Raw genomic sequence first — 20465 nt, 5'->3', positions numbered from 1 at the left:
CAAACAAAAAAACCCCTTATATGAAACCTAGGTTTTTGTACAAGTGGCGTCAACCGCGAGTGTAGGAGGTCCCTTGCAGTGGCTTGGACCAAACACCTCATCCGTAACTAAAAATACACACTTCGGTTTTTTCCCAAGACAATTCTGCACAAATAATACCAACAGTAAGATTCATTTGAAATATTTAATACCACTCCACATGAAGAAAAGAAAAAACCATCATATTTGTTACTAATCTTTTTAACGAGCCTCAAGGTAGCTGGTGCGCCACAATTGCCGTCTCTAAAGTGTTCACATGTACCAGTGGGATTGCCATAGTCCGCAAAATTGATCTTGGTGATAATATATCCGTCCTGGCAATAAAGACGTCTTATCGGACCTCGAACAGATTTATAAAGACGTCCTGGCAAAAAACGTTACTTGTCTCTTTGGTACTAGCGGAGAAAGGACTTGAAATACTGCTTGAATCTGCCATAAAATAATATTATCACAAGCTTATAATACTTGCTTTCTCTTTGTGCAGATTATCCAGTTTCGAGGTCGAAACCTTTTCAAGAGGGAGAGTATGATGGGGACATCAAGTCATCATCAACCAAGGATCAGGGAGGAGACACCAATAAGACGACCAAGACTCTTGGAGAGAACCAACCCGAGCGTACCAATGACATCTGTCCCTTTCTTGGAGCATATCAGACAAACCAGGAGGATTTAAGCTACAAATCAACTTATTTAAGAAACCTAAGTCATCACGGAAATACAGAGAAGTGGAATTGGTTTAATCACTTGCAAAACAGACTTTGGCGACCAGGAGAGACATCTAAGCATTCACGAGGCACATCTAACCATATAGGAGAATCAGCTAATATCTTTCCATGCACCAGCAAGCACCAGATCAGGCGGATCTCCTTGTCCTCACACTTTCCTTATATAGCCGCATTCACACTTGGGGCAATAACTATCCAGCAGCTTTCTCACCAAGAGTGCTGCATTTTGGGCAACCTCAATGACGACCAGAATGTTCCAGAGAAGCTCACATATCCCCTTCAACCTACCAGATTCAAAGGAGACACCACTTCCCCTATTTTGATGGATTTCTTCATTATTGCCCAACGGCTAGTTTGCATTTATTGTATGATTTCTTTCTTATTTCTACCATTTTAGAACGTTAGTCTAATCTTGTAAGAGTCCTATATAAAACTCATTTCGTCCTTTGTAAAAATCACCTTTCAATCATCTAAGAAATATACAAGTTTGTTTTGTTTTATCCAAAGAGCGTCTTTGTTTAAGCAAGTTTGTCTTTAAATTTCATTTGAGAGATTCATTTGATTCTTGAGATTAAAGGGTTAGAATTGTTTGTGTGATTCAAACAAGTCTAGTTCTCCACCGATTGAGAGAGTCAATCAAGCCCACAGATTGAGAGAGTCAATCAAAGCAACACCACCACATTTACCGTCGTATCCATCTTCCGCCAACGTTTATTGATCAGTTCTTGATCACCGTTTGTTTATAAGATTGCGGAGTGATTCCGGATCTTATATCACTTTGCCACGACAACACAAGACTAATACAAAAACAACACAACTATAATACACATACAAAACCATTATTGTCGTGTCTTGTATGTGTATTATAGTTGTGTTGTTTTTGTATTAGTCTTGTGTTGACTGTTATGTCTTGTTTTTGTGTTATTCTTGTGTTGCCTGTTATGTCTTTGTCTATTATATTTGTGATAACCCAGTTTTGTGTAACTTTTGTATATGTCTGAAGAACACCATGAGAAGGACCCGCTGTAGATGAAAGGACCTCAACGGTAGCTCCAACATGATTCATCATAATTGGAGATTGGTATGTTTTCTTTACTTTTGCCTTGCATTGTTAATAGCTTAGATTATTAAAGTGCAAACGGTTAACTATCTAAACTAAACCTTACCAAGCTTAACTATCTAAGTCTCTGTTATTGTTTGTGATTCTGTATAAATCAGAGATTGTTAAGTTTTTGTTTCATTTGTGTCTTTATCAGATTTATTAACTCTTTGTTATGGTTTTCTAATTTTCATTATGCACAGGTAGGTAGAGGCTGCTTCTTTTGACTTTTTTTTGATGCAGATAAGCAAAGCCTTATTAACAACAGACTCGTATAGTACTGACTTCATCTAAGCTGCTCTTTTGACTACTTTTGGATGTGGAGTTGCATGTTGTGGTGCAACAACCGATGAGAAACAACTTTGCTTAACTACTTAAGTGTTTCATGGTTCTGTAATGATTTTTTGGTACTTTGCTAGCTTAAACTTGATGCAATGCTAGCTCAACAGCTTATGTAATGGTCTGTAATGGTTACCAGATGTAAGACAAGTAATTGTCTACTATTTGTGCTTGTTTTGCTTTTTATTAGGTAATTTCGGGTGAAACAACCAGAAATATGAAAATTATCGGTTACTTCCGGAAGACATATAAAAATCAATAACCAACCCGTTTAACCCGAGTACCGACCGACCCGAACCGAAATCTATTTCAGTTTAATTCGGTCAGATTTTTTCAAACCCGAATTTTGCCAAAACCGAAAGACCCGACCCAAAAAACCCGAGTTCACCGTTTGTCCAGGAATAAAACATAGCAATTCTCTCGCAAATAACAACCATAAACCCTTAACCCTAAACCCTAAAGACTAATTGCATTACTATTAATGATTAAAAAGATGAATTCAAGACTTATAATCAAAGATAGCAGTGCAACACAAAATTGTTGGAGAATTAGACAATTTGGAATATTTGGCAAATATTTGTCTCAATGTAATGAACATATATATGATATAGTGAAGATAGTTAATGTTTAGAGTAAGATGCAAAATTGGACAATTTTGAAAAGTTTGATGATAGAAAAGAGTATGATGAGACAATTGGACCTTATAATATACTTGAAAGTTTATTTGACTATTTTTTTAAAATTATTTTGATGGTTTTTACAAATTAGATATTCAAGTTTTGCAACAAATTTTCGACTGATTTGCTAGACGCATAACAAATTAGTCGCAAATCCATCGCAAATTACTCAAAACATAGCAATTCCCTCGCAAATAACAACTTTAAACTCTTAAGACTAATTACATTACTATTAATGATTAAAATGATGTCATTCAAGATTTATAATCAAAGATAGGGCATAAATGACAATTTCAAACCCTAAACCCCTAAAGACTTTGCAAGGGATTTGCTATGTTCCCTCACAATTTGCTCGCAAAATTTTTTAATATGAAATATTTTAAGTTTTTATTTATGAGCCAAAGTTTCACACATTGGTGGGAAACTAAATTTTTAATAAATTTTAATTGGTTCTGTAAATTTATATTAATAAATTTAAATTAGTTTACATATTACATCACAATATGAAAATTTATATTAGTTAATGTTTGCGATGCTTTTGCGAGGGACTCTAGCAAATCCCTAGCAAATTTTGCGTTTGATTTGTGACGCTGCTAATTTCCTATATAATTAGAAAACCTAGTTTGAGCGAATCTCAAACCCAACTCTCGCAGCCGACAAACCCTAAGTCTTTTTCTTCTTTGGTTTCTTCTTCTTCTGATTTCTTTCTACTCCGGTTGTTTTCTTCTCCGGTTACTCGACTCCTCCGCCTCTCTCTTAGTTAGTCTAATTCTCCTCATCCTCTCTTCTCCGGTTACGCAACTCCTCGTCCTCGGTTAGTCTACTCCTCCTCTCTCTTCTCCGTCTAATCTCCTCCTCCTCTCTCTTCTTCTGTCGTTCAATTTCAGGTTAGGGTTCTTATTAGATCTGTTTAGGGTTTCGATTTCGATTTAGGGTTTAGCTTTGGGAGACAAATGTTTTTGACTTTAGGGTTTCGAATTCGATTTTGATTTTCATTTCGATTTTAGGGTTTCGAATTCGATTTTAGGGTTTTTATGTAATTCAATTTTAGGGTTTCGAATTACAGTTTGAGGGTTTTTATGTAATTCGAATTTAGGGTTTTAATCTAGTTTGGATTTTGGGTTCTAATTATATCAATTTTAGTGTTTTAATTTAATTCAATTTGAGGGTTTTAATTTAGTTTTTTTTAATTGTTTTTTAGATGTCTTCTCAAGAGAACTGAAATCATTCTGGGAGCCAAAACGTTTACAGAAGATTTATATCTTCTCAAGGGTTATCTCCTCTCATCCCTTCTCGAGGTTACCTTCTTCTGCCTCTGCTCAAAGGTTAGCTTCTCCCGCCTCCTCGCAAGGTACCTCACCGGTGATCCAAGATAATCGTCAAGAAACCTCACCGGTGGAAATCGACTTCGCGTGTCAACGATATGTCTCCTCAGACATCTTTTTTTACTTGGAAGAGTTACTAGTCCCGGTCGTGCTAGCTTACAGAAACTGGATCCTAAACGCCCTTCGGCTACTCTATGGTAAGAATGTAGATAGGATTGTCTAATTTTTTTTGTCTAATTTTTTTTGTCTATTTTCATTGATCCTCATTCCTTTTTTTTCTTGTGTTTTGTAGTTTTGACCAGGATTCTTTGGTTGCTGCTATTGTCCGGGTCATTTTTGAAAGAGATTTCAAAGAAGTTCATGCCAATTGGACCCAAACACCAGGTCCAGTTGTAAACCGGTGGTTTGAAACTTTTGCGGTAAGTTAAATGTTTGTTGATGTGTTTAAATTACAGATTTTGTGTTTACTTACTTGATTCTGATTCTGATTCATGTTATGTTTTTACAAGCAAACATATAACTGGGACCAGTCCATCAACGGGAGAGTTAGAGCCGAGTTTGAAACCAAGTTGAAGACCTGGATGACTGATCAAGTGTCTCGGTGGAATTCTAAGTGGAGAGTAAAAAGTGATGATGCAAAGCCGCGGTGGCTTGATCCTACAGTATGGGAAGGCTTGGTCAAGTTTTGGTGTGAACCAAAATCTGAAGAAAAGAGTATCAATAGTCGAAATGCTCGATACAGTGATCCTGATGGCACTGGAATACATAAACACCGGTCTGGTCAGACCTCCTTTAAAGCTCGTACACGAAAACATGTAAGTATGTTAAGTTAGTTATTTAACACAATCAGTTATAAATTCTTGATTTAGTCTAATACTTGTTTCATATATTTGTTTAGTCTGAGATGACTGATGAGACACTTCCTGATTTCTTAAAAGTCCTAGAAGATACTCATAGAAAACCTGATGGATCGTTTGTGGATGGAATATCTGAGAAGGTCTACCATGAAATGTCATCGAGGATAACTGAGGCTGAAACTGGGCTATGCTCAGGGGACAATATAGAGAGTAGTGCTTCTGGCGGATTGTCAGTTAGTATGAAGAACCTAATTTTTGCTGAGGTAAATTTTTGAACTTTACATTGTGTTTTGGTTCTCACTTATGTTCTCATATCTAGTGTTTGTTATAACTTGTTTCATATCTTTGTTTACTTTGTGTCTCTGTTTTTTGTTGTTTGCAGGTTGCTCCGAAGAAGAAAAACAGGATATATGGAGTTGGTAATATGCAAACTGAAGCATCTTCAGCTCATGTTATTCTCCCGCCTACTCCGGCTGAATTTCCAGTCATTCTAGCTGAGAAGCTTTCTGCCGCCGAAGCTATTCTTGCAAGTCAGTCTACTCAGTTAGAAGATTATGCATTGAAGTTTGCAACAAATGCTCAGAAGATGCATTGCTACGATGCCTACTTCGATTATCTATCTGAGAAGGATCCTGAATTTGCTGCTAAATTTCCCCGACATGAGACCGATACCACAGTTGATACCGGAGCAGCAGATAACATACCTGAGACTGGAGTAGCAACTGCCGGTGGAGGAGATGTCACGAGACCAGCGTAGGGTCTCTTGTTCTTAAACTTGTACTTGTGTTTGAATTTGTGTTTTGAACTTGTGTTTAAATTTATGTTTTGAACTTATGTTTATGTAATTTTAACAACATTTTGTAATTTACAAGTTTATTTTCAGTTTTAATTAATAGTTTTTTTGGCTAATTATGAATTTTGGTTTGCATAATTAGAAAATAATCATAATTAGTTTGCATAATTTGTAAATAATCATAATTACAAAATGTATAATTCATTATTCAAACCTCAGCTGTTGCGACGGAAACAAAAGTTGCAAAGCCATCGCAAAGTTTGCGAGGGATTTGCTTGAATTAAATTGCAAGGAATCTGCTATTGATATTGTCCCTCGCAAAATTTGCGAGGGATTTGCGACGTTGACCAATTTGCGAGAAGCGATTTGCGAGGGAAGATATTAAAATCAGAAATAATAAAATTAGAATTAATTATATTATTAAAGATAAAAAAAAATAATAATGCTACTTTTGGACCATTTGAGAGTATGTGCTAACTTTGGAAGAAAAACCTAAAATGGTGCTATCCTAGGGTATTTCTCTAATAATTAACTGTATATTTACTTAATCTTTTTTTTTGTAGAATTAATAACTTAAAATTAAAAATAAGTAAATAATATTATAATTTCGATTTTTTTGAAATATATATATATATATAGTTTCCTTATAATTATTTCAAAAAAACTTTGTATTTTTTTATAAATTCTGTAAATTTTATAACTATCTTTTCATATTATTAATATTTTTTAAAACAAAATATTTTATTTTTGTTGTAATCAAATTTCTCCTATTAAATATTAACTTTTACACATGTCAAAATCTAAGATTGATAACTTTACATATGTCAAAATCTTGTTAATGGCTAACTTTCAAAACCGAACTTTATATAATAAGATATCGGCGAGTTTCCGCTCTCTTGTATTTCAACACTTTCATGTTAATATGTAAATTTTGCATTCTTTTACTTCAGTTTCCTCAATATCAAAACAACTTATAAATCTTTTTTAAAACGCAGAATTATGTGGATTTGCATTTCAATAACGACATTTCTACAATTTATATAAATTGCCAATTAAGTTATCTGTAGTCCCTCTTACGCAAAAATTAAACACTAGGGTTAGGGGTACATGTATAGATGTAGTTCCCACGGAGGTTACTTGTTTGCTGGTATATCTTTTCATAGATAGATTTGATTATAGCATATTGTATAATATAACACTCTTTCTTATGCATAATCGGAGAAGTCCAGTCAAATAGGCACATAGGAAACACGAGCCTGATTCGATGGATTGCCTAAATTAGCAACATAAAGATGCACTCTATAAAAAGTCTTCATCTAAAAAAAAAATCATTAATATGATAAGCAACAACATAATTAAAAAAAAAAAGAAAAAAGAGCAAAAAGACAAATTTGTTCTAAGAATCACTAATCCTTTAAGTTACTTTTTTTCTTCTTACAATAACCGGAAAAAGCGAATTTAACAAGTCCCTTACAATGGGTCGGACCAAACATCTCGTCTGTCAGTGGAAGATAACATTCTTCTTTTCCAAGACAATTCTGCATAAAATAAGAATAATAATAAGATATGGAGTACGTACAATTACTTCATTCAAAGAGATAATCAAATATGTTTAGATTTAAACCTTTTTGACGAGCCTCAAAGTAGCGGGTGCACCGCAGTTTCCACGTTTAAACGTTTTTTCACAGTCGCCCGTGGGTTGGCCATAGTCGGCAAATTTTACATCAGAGAGAACATATCCTCCACCACAAAAGATGGGCACCATGTCTCTAGGCGCCGATTTCGCAAAGCACAGTGGCCGTTGATGCGGTTGAGATCCTCCAGATTTGGAACTGGAGAGAACACGTTTCCTATCACGGTGGATTTTGATGTCTCTTGCATTAATATAAGAACCGTTTATCTTTGAATCAAAACAAGACACATAAAAAAGGAATATAACAAGAAGCATAATGATTAAGCCATGACGAGGGAGAAAATGTGCAGTTTCCATTTTTATTCTAGTTTTGGGTTTCCTTATAGATCAGAAAGACAATGAAAATGCTATAAGATCGCTACTAACTTAAGGGATGGTTGTTAAATATAAATATGTAATGTTTTGATTTTGATTTACAATGGAATAATTATATGGTTCTTGGAGATGCGAGTTTGTTTGCGGATGTGGCTGCGAAGTTTTCTATCAATTTGTCGTTTAAATTTTGTTCTAAATTTGGCATTCGATCGGAGGTGTTGGTCAATGACACTTCTTCTTACAATTCAATTACTTTGCATTTTCAGTAGAAAAAATTTCCCCAAGACCTTATTAGTTTAACCGGTTTCACAGTTCCAGTGACCATTCGAATTTCGTCTCTGCTAATTAACTTTATTGAAAGGCCGGAAAACTAATTAGTATATTCTTCTTTCGATATTTTACGTTTGCACTCCAAAAATATGCGTCCTAGCCGTAACGGATGTCATTACTTTAGTAAAAATAATGTTTGGCCTACACAGCTAGCTGAATTGTAACGACGCTTGTATCTTGTATCTTAAGTCTTAACCAATAGTATCTTGTATTTGTTGTTTTTATAAGAGAATACAGAGCGCAAAGAATTTGAAAAGAACTAAACAGCTTATACTCGCTCTTAATTAATATCAAAAACTCGTGTATAGTAGATAAAGTTATGAACTCACGTATATATATATCAGTTACAAATTAAAAGACTTTTTATCAAAATAAGAGAAAAAGAAAAAGTTACAAAGGACTTTGGACTAAACTCAAGCAAAAAGTACCACAAAGGTTAACTCGGAAAGGAGTTCAACCTTTGGAATCTGAAACAAAACGACTAAAGTAAGAAATCAAAAACTAAGCTTTCGTACAAGTAGCGTCAATAATGAGTCTGAGAGGTCCCTTGCAGTGACTCGGACCAAATATCTTGTCCGGGACAAACAACTTACACTTCTCTTTCCTAAGACATTTCTGCACCCAAAAAAAAAACGATATATAATAATAAGAACACTATTTGTAAAATAATTATATATGTGTTAATTGATTTTATTTACCTTTCTGACGATATTCAAGGTACTGGTTGCTCCACAATTACCGCGTTTAAATTTCCCACAGCTACCAGTGGCTTGGCCATAGTCGGCGAAAGTGATTTTTGAAATAACATACCCTTTTTCACAATCAAAATCCAATGGCATTGGTTCACCATCCTTAGCCTCTCTATGAGTCGCGCACATTTTATATGATCCCCCAGACTCACTAAGAGAGGAATCATTGGAGCCGGAGAGACTACGTTTCGGGTCACCGTGAAAAGAAACGTCGTCCATCTTTGCAGCTACACTAAACACAGAGGAAATAAACATAGCTAGAAGCAAAATAAAGCCATGAAGACGACGGCAATGTGAAGTTCCCATTTTTTTCCCTAGTGTTCTCATAAATGATCCAAAAGAGTGTAGGCTATTAATTATGGATAATTATTGTCTTTAAATAATAATGAAAGTTTATATGAGAGGTGGATTAGTGTTGTGGTTGTGGACGTGGTCTTAAAGTTTTCACTTTATTTTTTGTTCTCCTTCTTCTTGGCTTTCGGAGAAGTTAGTGAATGACAATTCCTTTGACTTTTCTACGATTACTTAATAATAGGTTTGCGTTTACAACAGCAAAAAGTAGAAATCCATTCAATGATTTCTGAAACCGGTTAAACTCTCTCATGTTAGAAATATATTTTCTACTTTGCTGAAAATACATTGTCAGCAAAATTACATGTTCCATAATTATTATTTTCCTGTTGATTGAAAAAATTATGCCATAACTATTCATTTTTAAAATAAAAGAACTTTGATTAACGTTATTTAATTTTCTCAATGAAACCCTAAATTAGGACTTAGGAGTTTAAGTGAAAACGTACGTCAATGAATTAAGGTGTTTCAACTTTTTTGTCTATACGGATTTTGTATTGTTTTTCTAGGAATGTTATGAGGTTTAGTTCTCGATTGTGGGACAGTATGTACTTTGGGTGCATTAATTTTTTAAACTAACACAAATAATTGAAAGAAATAAATAAATAAAAAAGGGAAAACTTTTTTTTAATATGCGTGATGCCGTGATACACGGTTTAGAAGTATGTGAGAACCGACCATAATTGCTTCCTTGCACGTTAAGTCCCAGCTCTCTCGATGCATGAAAAGCCCACGTGGCATTGTTTCTCAATAGAACGGTCGTCTCAGATACGTGTCGAGCAAAAAGGATATTTGGATAAATGAATTCGGAAATTAAGGAGAATACCAGAACACACGTAGCAACTTTTGCTTCATCAAGGTCATCACGTGGCATCTCACTATAACTAGAACACTTGCTATAAAACCAACAAGCAGCTCTAAAATACTCATTAACACACCACGAGACAATTCGAAATATATATATTTTAAAAAATCTATCTAAAATCTTTCTTGGCATCCAAACAAACCATGGCATCAGGACAACGGGAGGCAGAGAGGTCCGCGAAGGCTGAGAGAGCTGAGGCCGCGGCTAGTCTAGCTGCTGAAGATCTGAAAGATATCAACAGAGGGGATGTGACGTACAAGGTAACGGAGAGAACTACGACGACCGAGCCGGAGAGGCCCGGACTAATAGGCTCGGTGATGAAGGCGGTGCAAGGAACGAAAGAAGCAGTGATCGGTAAAAGCCATGAGGCGGCTGAGTCTACCAGAGAGGGAGCCGGGATTGCATCGGAGAAGGCAGCGGGGATGAGAGACGCCACCGGAGAGAAGGCCGGAGAGGTTAGAGACACTACTGCGCAAAAGACAAAGGAAACTGCTGATTACACTGCTGATGAGGCCAGAGAAGCTAAAGATAAGACGGCGGACAAGACTAAGGAAACCGCAGACTACACGGCAGAGAAGGCGAGAGAAGCTAAAGACAAGACGGCGGACAAAACTAAAGAAACCGCAAATTACACGGCAGAGAAGGCGAAAGAAGCAAAAGACAAGACGGCGGAGAAAATGGGCGAATATAAAGATTACACTGCCGAGAAGGCAAAGGAGGCCAAAGACAAGACGGCGGAGACGGTGGGTGAGTACAAAGACTACACAGTGGATAAGGCGATAGAAGCAAAGGATAAGACTGCAGAGAAAGCAAAGGAGACGGCAGATTACACGGCGGATAAGGCTAAGGAAGCTAAGGATAAGACGGCTGAGAAAATGGGTGAATACAAAGACTATACAGCAGAGAAGGCGACGGAAGGGAAAGATGTGGGAGTGAGTAAGATTGGTGAACTAAAGGATAGTGCGGTGGACACGGCAAAGAGAGCTATGGGTTTCTTGTCTGGCAAGACAGAGGAAACCAAACAAAAAGCCGTTGAGACCAAAGACACGGCCAAGGTAATAAACTTGCAGAATATTTTATGTGTTTAGATATGCACAGTTGGTTAGTAAAATGACGTTTATTGCTAATTAATAGGAGAAGCTGGACGAGACCGGAGAAGAAGCGAGGAGGAAGATGGAAGAGATGAGACTTGAGGGCAAAGAACTTGAAGAAGATGCTTCTAGGAAGACGCAACAGAGCAAAGAATCGGCTGCTGACAAAGCCTATCAGACTAAAGATTCCGTTGCCCAAAGGTATACTATAGAACATGGTCTCCTAGTATAGTTCTGATCCTAGAGTCGGAAGTTTTACTAATTGGTGAATGTGCTAATATATATATGTTGTGATTGTTCTTGTAGAGGTGAAGAAGGGAAGGGAACGATAATGGGTGCGTTGGGGAACATGACGGGAGCGATAAAGAGTAAGCTTACTGGTGCTACGACGCCGTCTGGTGACGAGACACGGGCGGTGCGTGGAGACGAAGGCACCGGCACGGGGAAGACAACTGTGACGGTTGACGTGAAAGATACGAGGCCTGGGCACGTGGCAACTTCCCTGAAAACGTCGGATCAGATGACCGGTCAAACTTTTAACGATGTTGGGGAGATGGATGAAGATGCAGGGAGAGGCAAAGTCGTCGTGGAAGAGAAAGGGAAGCTGTGATGTAATAAATAATATAAACACAGCGTTTGGTTTTATGTGAAAGAAGATAACATGTTTCTTGTTTTTTTTTTTTTTTTTTGTAATGTCTTTTTTTCAATCTTGATTTGTAATAAACTGCTTTTCTTTTAGGCCTTTTGGGGTTTAACTGATCCTTTTCCAACATGGTGAAATGAAAAAGTGAAAGCATATTTCTAAATATCCGATTCTGTTGTTGTGGCTGATCATGAATTGATTTTTGTGTGTGGGGCAAGTTCATTAGAAAAGTTACAAAATAACGAACGTCTTGCTTCTCTTTGCTGTTAAGCATACATTTAAACTAAATCTGTCGAGTAATATGACATCAATTGACTAATATTGCCTACGTAATGGTGTTTAAAACACTAGCACCAAGCCGGATTGCCGGAAACAGGAATTTTGCACAATCCTTGATCCGTGGGGTTTTGTAAGATGATACAATTTCAATCAAATATATTATGAAAAATGTGTGAATAAATGGGTATTGGATTCGTAAAAGTACACAATCAAGATATGACTCTGCATACATGAAACTGTTGGAGAGCTCATGTCTTCCTATTAAACAAGCTTTTGAGATGATTCTCACTCGTGCTCTCACTGACACACAGCCAATTTTTAATATCACAAGGTTCCCTCGCTCAATTACAGAACAGAACTCCCATATTAAACAGACAAATCTCTGAAGTCAAATTGCTTGCTTAAGAGAGGAGCTTCGGCTCGTACCTGGTTTGTAGTCTGAGGATGATATGGCAACGTTCCCCATTTTTACTTCCATAGCTTCTTGCTCCTCATTCTCTGTCTTCTTTCTCTCTGTATCGAGCTTGTCTTCGGATTTTGGGTCTTTAGATGAGAGCGAAGGTTTTAGAGAGCGAGGACCAGAGTTGATCCACGGATGTAACAGACACTGAGCCGCAGTCGGTCGGTTTTCTGGAACGAAATCAAGAATCGAAACAAGAAAATCACTCAAGTCATTTGCATCTTGCTCACTGAACTCGTACTTCTCTGTCAGGACTTTGTTCATGGGCCAGAAACGGAGTCTTCTGATGTGTCGAAGATCACCATGTCTGTTAAAGAAATCTCTGGAGTAACGGCCTCCTAATGCTATCTGCAAACACACAACAAAGAAAAGGGTTTTAGCTATTCAAATTGTCGAAACAAACTTCTTAAATCAAACTGTCTGCTGATGATTCTGCTATACCTTGCGTGGCATCATCCCAAGAAGCTCCATCATCAGAGCCAAGTGGTCCTGTTAGCAGAAAAGGCCAATTAGATTCTCCAAACTTCCATAAACAAAACTAAAACGATCTAAAATATATGAAGATAACAGACATCAGGAACTAGAGCATACCTCGTCTCGATCATAATTGTCTCCACTATGGGGATCAAAAAGTACATCTCCTGTGGCAAGTTCAAAACATATGCACGCAAACGACCAGAGGTCTGCAGATGTAGAGTACTTAGATCCAAGGATTACTTCTGGACACCTATACTGTCTCGTTTGAATGTCACTTGTGAACTGTTTGTAAGTCCAACATGCGTTACCAAAGTCAACAAGTTTACACTTGAGGTCAGCAGATGCCACAAGGTGCCTTCTACTCGATCGACTCCCTTTCTTACCACCTTGCTTTTCTTTCTCGCCACCATCTAATCCATTTGTAGCAGAAGTTGAAGGACACTCTTCTTCCATCAATTTCTCCGCACCACTCGGTGTTCCATTAATCGGCGATTCAGAATGGCCTATAACCTCAGCATCTCCCTGAGCAGCCGAAAGCTTTGTCTTTCTACGAATACCTGTCTTTTGATTTTTGACAAAATCCCCATTGGAGTCAACTTGACTCTTATCCTTATCAGTAGGGAGAAGAACAAGAGGAGCTCCAGACTTGCTAGGATCTTTAGACGGATCAATCGTTGACGGTAACAAAACATTCTCAGGCTTGAGATCAGTATGAATAATAGAAAGCTCTTTATGCAAGTAGTCTAACCCAACCAACATGTGGTAACAAATCTCTTTAACCATGGGAATAGGTAAGCCACGGTAATCAGAATACTTAATCAGCGTTAACAGGTTATCACCCAAATACTCAAAAACCATACATACATGTTGCCCGTTCGGACCTGAGTGTTTGAAATGATCCAAAAGCTTCACAACGCATTTGGTATCATCAGTGTCTCCTTCTGCAATCTGTTGCAATATTGTTATCTCATCCATTGCAGCTTCGGTATAGTGCTGAGCACTCTTTTGCACCTTTAACGCCACATATCTCTGTACATTCCATGAATTAGATTCAAGCAATTTGTATTAAAAGAGAGAGAGAGAGAGAGAGAGAGAGAGAGCAAAGAGAGAGGTGCGTACAGAGGATTGAGTGTCCCAGGAGAGCCAAACAGTAGAGAAATGGCCCCAACCGAGTTTGCTCTGAACAACATACCGGCCGTTCTTGAACGAGTCGCCGATCCGGACGGAGTGGTAACCTCCGCGGCGGTAATCCTCCGTTCCTTCGTCTTCCGACGTGTATTCACCACCGTCGCTGTTCCACTTCTCTACCTCCATATCCACGAACTAATCTCTCTTATCTTAGAACTTATATACTCTTTGGAATATCCGGCGACGATTGAATCCAATTTTTTTTGGATCTCTTTTTTTTTTTTTTGTTTCTGGAAGCTTGTGCAGAGAAGAGAGAAGAAGAAAGCTTAGCTGCTACTTTGTTTCAAACTTCTTTTATGAAACGTCGCCGTTTTTAAGGTCCATTGACAGGTTCGTCGTCGGCTGTTGGGAAAATAAATTATTGGAGGAGATGCTGACGTCATCACGACAATAATAATATATGGGCCTATTTGATGCGTTGGGTTTATAATTTGGGCCGAACTAATAAATATAAACAAACACACGGAAATGGCTTTGGTTAGTCTCTCTTATATATATATATAAGTGTCGACTGAATTAGGGTTTTCTAGTTTAGGGTTTCCGGGAGCAGCCTGAGCAGAAGGAAGAAGAAGACGAAGAAGAGGAGGAGGAGCAGCAGCAACGATGGTTCTCAAGTAAATCAAATCTACTCTAATATCTCTCTCTGTTTATGTTCCTGTATTGAATCTAATTGGCATCGAGTAGTGTAGTGAATATTCATGATTTTACTCCATCGGAGAGATTGATTTGTTCTGGATTGGCTCTTTGTTTCTCGTTAGTTTGGTAGTCAAAGCTGGGTTTTTTTTTTTTTCATTCTTCTATGAAGATGAGATTGTGTATTAGATGGATCTGGGTCTGTGATTGGTCTCTATATGATTCATTTCTAATCATGTAGACTTAGATATTTTCACTAGCAAAGATCATTTGCTTGTTGCAATCAATGTCTCATTTGGTGTATTATCTTTGGAATATATACAGGACGGAGCTTTGTCGTTTCAGTGGGCAGAAAATTTACCCAGGAAGGGGAATTAGATTTATCCGATCTGATTCTCAGGTTTAGCTAAACACTTTTTATGATTCGAATCCCCTGAGCTTATGAGATTTGTTGGTTTTGGTCTTTATATTTGTCTTTCATTGTTCCATCAGGTTTTCTTGTTTCTTAACTCAAAGTGCAAGAGGTACTTCCACAATAAGTTGAAGCCTTCCAAGCTTTCATGGACTGCCATGTACAGAAAACAACACAAGAAGGTAGTGATGATACTTTTATAGAGTTTCCAAGTTTCTGTATGATTTTTGGGATCAGGAGATTTAATTGATTTTTGTTTCATTTTATAGGATGCAGCTCAAGAGGCTGTGAAGAGAAGAAGACGTGCAACCAAGAAGCCATACTCTAGGTCCATTGTTGGTGCTACCTTGGAGGTGATTCAGAAGAAGAGAGCTGAGAAGCCAGAAGTTCGTGATGCTGCCAGAGAAGCTGCTCTTCGGTTAGTTTTCTTCTTCTCTCAAAGACTCGAATCATTCAACTAGTATCATCAAAATTGTTATATTTGAGGAAAAGTATTTGACTTTGAAATGAATTGTTATGATTTGACAGTGAGATCAAGGAAAGAATCAAGAAGACCAAAGATGAAAAGAAGGCTAAGAAGGTTGAATTTGCTTCCAAGCAACAGAAGGTCAAGGCAAACTTCCCCAAAGCTGCAGCTGCAGGAAAGGGTCCTAAGTTGGGAGGTGGTGGTGGCAAACGCTGAAGAGCCTAGCCATCTCTCTCACTTTGTGTTCTCTGCGTAGTGGCTACTTTTTTTTACTAGCAATGTTGATTCCAGAATGTTATGCCAAACGTAAAACCTTGTTATCAGTTTTTGTCTCTTACTTTTGCAACTCTTATAATCTCAGACTTAAGAATTTTGTTGCTTATGAACTTCATTTTACTACTCTCTCTATTCTCTTCTCACATCAGTTGATTCAAAAGAGTTCGTGTTTTGTCCAACTTGTTTAAAGCATTGCGGACTACGTTGTCAACTGTTGTCATACGTTGGATTGCTCTGGCGTTAATGTGCAATTTGTCGATTCCAACTGGCTTTATCTAGTTTACAACAAACAACCTTGTTGCGTATCTTAGTTATGTTCAGGATTGTTGTTGTGCACAAGTGACAACCTGAATTGTTACGGATTGTTCAGAACCGAAGTTGCAGTGTGAGGGACACCGTGAATATTGGTTGAGTTTTCTTTTCACTATTCAATTAAATACATTTGAAAAAGATTCATGTTATTGGGTCAAACAACTTTCGCAATAAAGTTACTTGTGGAAATTTCTCACGGGGCCAAAACATAACATATGTCTTTGGAGAAAAATTGTGTTCATGCATGATCCTTGTCCCCCAAAAATGCCATACACTCTCGACTACACATTTCGATACATTATATAAAGGAAAGGATGCAATGCAATGAAAACAGAAGAAGAAGACGAAAATGACAACTCTACTACCATTACTTTTCTTTCTTTTTGTGCTTGTTTTGATTTTGGTTCCTCTTTGTATATTCGATCTACGGTAATATTTTATCAATCGAGAGGGATTCTCGTCTCTGTTTGCTATCCACACGATCTTATCTTTTACGAAGAACTACGTGTGGATTGCAAACAGAGACGAAAATCCCTATTTCGATCTCCTATCAGAATTCTAAACTCTTGTGGAGCAAAGAAATCTATTTCACTCTCGGAGATATATGAAACTTGTTTGTGAAGTGGGAAATAGAGAGAACCAACCGGCGTTATGACTGTTGATCATCTACATTCCACATCAACCGTTGCGGCAGCCCTCGCAATGATCTCAATAGAGTGCATATATACCAAAGTACTTTATGAAATTCGTATGTGAGGGCTGCTTCAAAGGTTCATGTGGAATGTAAGAAGATATGTATAGTTTAGAGTTAGAGAGTTTACAACTGTACATCGATCATTTACAAAAATGTTCATCAAACCAACAGGGGAGGAGAAAAAACAAAGGTTTGATTGAAAGGCCATTATTATATGCTTTCTTCTGAGATTTGTCATGTTCTGTTTTTAGAAAAAAACAAAATTTGTAAGCTATATTACAAAAGACTCTTCGGTAAAACTGGTTAAAAAGTTCTCTGTTGACCCGCCCTACATAGTTCGATGCAGCTCTGTTGGTCTTTAGTTTCAAAAAAAAAAAAAAAAAAATCCCCAATAACACTAAAAGTTTTTGAATGCTAAATTTCATTGAACCTTTTAACCCTTCTAAAAAAAGTTTATAGGTCCGCCATTGATTGGTGTATTAGTAAACCTTCATAATTCTTTTATTTGTATCGTCTATTTTATAGTTTATGTCTTGGTATGTTTATATAATTTACTACGATATTTATTATCCGTATTAATCAATCATACATAATCTGCTGTTTTTAGTACAATGCATGTGTTTCACTTCTGTTGTTCCTTGTTTCACAAGGAGAGCTCAAAACGTTTCTTGAACAGCCATTTTATTCCTCTTTATTAAGTGGAAGTCATTTGCAATGTTAGAACTAATTGGTGCGAGTGGTTATGTTCCAAAAAAGCAAAACAAAGCCTACTTAGCCTACTCTACTTGCAGCTCTGTTGTTTGTAAAATGTTTGAAATTTGTCCTCTTAATTGTTAGTAGTACATTGCAATAGAGAAGTCAGTAGCTCAGTCGGTCGAAAAGTTATTGGTAACATTCATGTGGAATATTCAATATTCCTAGTATAATTGAAAAAAAAAAAAAAACTAATGAGATATTTCAAGAAAGCACTTAGCACTAAATAGAAAAAAAGAATGAATGCATACTACAAAATAAAGTAGAATATGAAAAGCAAAAAATACTCATCACTCACTTCCGCACGCCGTCTTGCATATTCGCTCATCATGATCCTTCTTCTTCTTCTTTTTCTTCTAATTTTGGTTTTTAATTAGTTTTTTTGTGTTTAATCATCAAACACCTACAATAGTTTGGAAATATATATTACAGATCTGTAAGAAATAAAACAAGTGAATCATCGATGATTTGTGCATGTGACGATCTCTGTTTTTACTTATGGGAGATCACTCAGTTTTCTGTTATTATATCAGGTCAACTTTTTCTAACCTATTGAATTAAATTGTTTTATTGGTTGGTTTTGGGTTTGTTTCGGTTTAGTTTTGGACTTTTGGTTCAGGTAGCTGTCTTTTTGAGAAAATGATCATGAACAACATTAAAAAAACAAAGTATAAAAATCCAGTTGTATAATTTTTCATTTTTTGAAAAGGAGATCTTGGTTTAAGGTTTCTATTGGTTTTTGTGAGATTACGTCATGCGCGTATGAATAATAATTTATACGTCACGTTATTATCGTTGTTATGCTTCGCTTTTAATTAATCAAGTTTTAAATCATACTAATATATGTAGGTGTAGGTATCGAGACACACAAATCAGTCCTTTTATTTTGTATATAATCATGTTGCGTATGAAAAGGTTTCGAGTCTATTGACTAATCTTCTTTCTAAATTTTTGAAGTGGATACGAAGAAAGAGACAAAACAAGAGGAATACATTATTCTCTCTTCTATCTTACATCGACTCTGATCTGGATCTCAATCTCAATCTCCAAGTTTACTTCAAAAGCAATGACCAAGATCTTTTTCTTATTCTCTATCATCATCATCATTTTTCTTCAATCTCCACCAAAAATCCAATCCCAAACTATTCCAAGAAACATTAGTATCTTCATCTTGGCCGGGCAAAGCAACATGGCGGGTCGAGGTGGAGTTTATAACGACACCGCTACAAACACCACCGTGTGGGACGGTGTGATCCCCCAGGAATGTCGATCAAACCCTTCGATCTTCCGTCTCACGGCCAAGCTCAAGTGGGAAATTGCTAAAGAGCCACTACACGTTGACATTGATGTTAACAAGACTAATGGTATTGGACCGGGTATGTCATTTGCTGATCGGTTGTTTTACCGGTTCGGTCATGTGGGTTTGGTTCCTTGCTCTATCGGTGGGACTAAACTAAGCCAATGGCAAAAGGGTGAGTATCTTTACGAGGATACGGTGAGGAGAGCGAAAGCCGCGGTTGCTAGTAGTGGAGGCGGCTCGTACAGGGGGATTTTGTGGTATCAGGGTGAGTCGGATACGGTGGATATGGTGGATGCTTCGGTTTATAAGAAGAGACTAGTCAAGTTCTTTACTGATCTTCGAAGTGATTTAGATCAGCCAAATCTTCCTATTATACAGGTACGTTGCACAAAAACAATCTAGGCTCTATAGCCCCTAGTTAGTAGTAGTAATGAGTAAATAGCTAATAGTTCATAGAACTTTATGATTTTTTTTTTGGAATGTCAAATTATGTGTAATGACTTTAATTACTAATATTGGAATAGTGAAATTTCTTAAAAATAAAAGACGAAAACAATACATGCAGACTAAAAAATACATGAAGTTATTATTAAATCACAAACCTTATTGAAATGAATAGTATTACGAAATTTAATGTATTTAATTCATTGCATTATTTATCTTTTTTTATGGTTCGATCGTGATTACTTTAATCCAGGCTGTAGCTAATTTATCTTACTACAAATCCAGCTGTGGTGTATGCAAATTGACATTTTTGGTCTTATTCCTAAAATAAAAAAAATCTATTGGTATCTGATATTTTTAGTTAACATTCTTCAAATATCTTGTTTATGTGTTTTGTTGTTTTGGACGTAAAACAAACAAAAAAAGGTGGCTCTAGCGACAGGGGCAGGACCATATGTTGATGCGGTGAGAAAAGCTCAACTCAAGACAGATCTTAAGAACGTGTATTGTGTTGACGCCATGGGTCTACCTCTTGAACCGGACGGTTTGCATCTTACCACTTCATCTCAGGTCCGGCTCGGTCAAATGATAGCCCAGAGTTTCGCGGACAATATTCCCAATTCAGCTCAATCACTCTATATGCCTCTTCTAATTACTTCCTTCTGTTGTTCCCTTTCTATCATCTTTTTAGAAATCTTGGCACCTACCTTACCATTTTTGTAACATTTTTTTTTCATTTTTTTTTTCTTTTTTTGGATTCCTCATGATATTTGTCCAAATTATTATTATAGAGAAACTTAAGTCTTATTGACTTAATGAATTCAATTATATAATTCCTTTTGTTTAAATAAAATCAAGAATCTCCAATTTAGACAAATGT

At 36.8% G+C, this 20465-nt stretch overlaps 7 protein-coding genes across 7 annotated transcripts; 3 read left to right on the top strand and 4 right to left on the bottom strand.

Moving 5' to 3' along the window:
* Nucleotides 1-27: 27 nt before the first annotated feature.
* LOC104784039 (beta-galactosidase 7-like) lies at nt 28-1830 on the bottom strand. Its single transcript, XM_087509491.1, has 4 exons — nt 1701-1830; nt 797-922; nt 239-403; nt 28-146 (listed from the first exon to the last, which is right to left on the bottom strand). The coding sequence occupies exons 1-4, from the start codon at nt 1828-1830 to the stop codon at nt 28-30; spliced, it is 540 nt and encodes a 179-aa protein (XP_087365617.1).
* A 5331-nt stretch (nt 1831-7161) lies between these two features.
* LOC147946103 (uncharacterized) lies at nt 7162-7906 on the bottom strand. The gene is made up of 2 exons (XM_087511424.1): nt 7479-7906; nt 7162-7392 (listed from the first exon to the last, which is right to left on the bottom strand). Exons 1-2 carry the CDS (start codon nt 7842-7844, stop codon nt 7261-7263), a joined length of 498 nt encoding a protein of 165 aa, XP_087367550.1. The 5' UTR covers nt 7845-7906; the 3' UTR covers nt 7162-7260.
* A 570-nt stretch (nt 7907-8476) lies between these two features.
* On the bottom strand, nt 8477-9344 carry LOC104781160 (beta-galactosidase 15-like). The gene is made up of 2 exons (XM_010505758.2): nt 8891-9344; nt 8477-8807 (listed from the first exon to the last, which is right to left on the bottom strand). The coding sequence occupies exons 1-2, from the start codon at nt 9266-9268 to the stop codon at nt 8694-8696; spliced, it is 492 nt and encodes a 163-aa protein (XP_010504060.1). The 5' UTR covers nt 9269-9344; the 3' UTR covers nt 8477-8693.
* Nucleotides 9345-10174: 830 nt separating this feature from the next.
* LOC104781159 (late embryogenesis abundant protein At3g53040-like) lies at nt 10175-12054 on the top strand. Its single transcript, XM_010505757.3, has 3 exons — nt 10175-11212; nt 11292-11449; nt 11555-12054. The coding sequence occupies exons 1-3, from the start codon at nt 10301-10303 to the stop codon at nt 11856-11858; spliced, it is 1374 nt and encodes a 457-aa protein (XP_010504059.1). The 5' UTR covers nt 10175-10300; the 3' UTR covers nt 11859-12054.
* A 252-nt stretch (nt 12055-12306) lies between these two features.
* On the bottom strand, nt 12307-14623 carry LOC104781158 (uncharacterized). Its single transcript, XM_087511423.1, has 4 exons — nt 14227-14623; nt 13222-14136; nt 13072-13119; nt 12307-12978 (listed from the first exon to the last, which is right to left on the bottom strand). The coding sequence occupies exons 1-4, from the start codon at nt 14419-14421 to the stop codon at nt 12559-12561; spliced, it is 1578 nt and encodes a 525-aa protein (XP_087367549.1). The 5' UTR covers nt 14422-14623; the 3' UTR covers nt 12307-12558.
* On the top strand, nt 14404-16205 carry LOC104781157 (large ribosomal subunit protein eL24y). Its single transcript, XM_010505755.3, has 5 exons — nt 14404-14909; nt 15253-15328; nt 15421-15522; nt 15610-15758; nt 15869-16205. Exons 1-5 carry the CDS (start codon nt 14899-14901, stop codon nt 16020-16022), a joined length of 492 nt encoding a protein of 163 aa, XP_010504057.2. The 5' UTR covers nt 14404-14898; the 3' UTR covers nt 16023-16205.
* A 2029-nt stretch (nt 16206-18234) lies between these two features.
* On the top strand, nt 18235-20438 carry LOC104781156 (putative carbohydrate esterase At4g34215). The gene is made up of 2 exons (XM_087511422.1): nt 18235-19519; nt 20012-20438. Exons 1-2 carry the CDS (start codon nt 18908-18910, stop codon nt 20306-20308), a joined length of 909 nt encoding a protein of 302 aa, XP_087367548.1. The 5' UTR covers nt 18235-18907; the 3' UTR covers nt 20309-20438.
* Nucleotides 20439-20465: the final 27 nt, after the last annotated feature.

The sequence above is a fragment of the Camelina sativa genome, chromosome 4 (genome assembly GCF_030686135.1).
Source record: "Camelina sativa cultivar CO46 ecotype springtype chromosome 4, ASM3068613v1".
Taxonomy (NCBI): Eukaryota; Viridiplantae; Streptophyta; class Magnoliopsida; order Brassicales; family Brassicaceae; genus Camelina; species Camelina sativa.
This window is presented reverse-complemented; position numbering and strand designations above follow the sequence as displayed.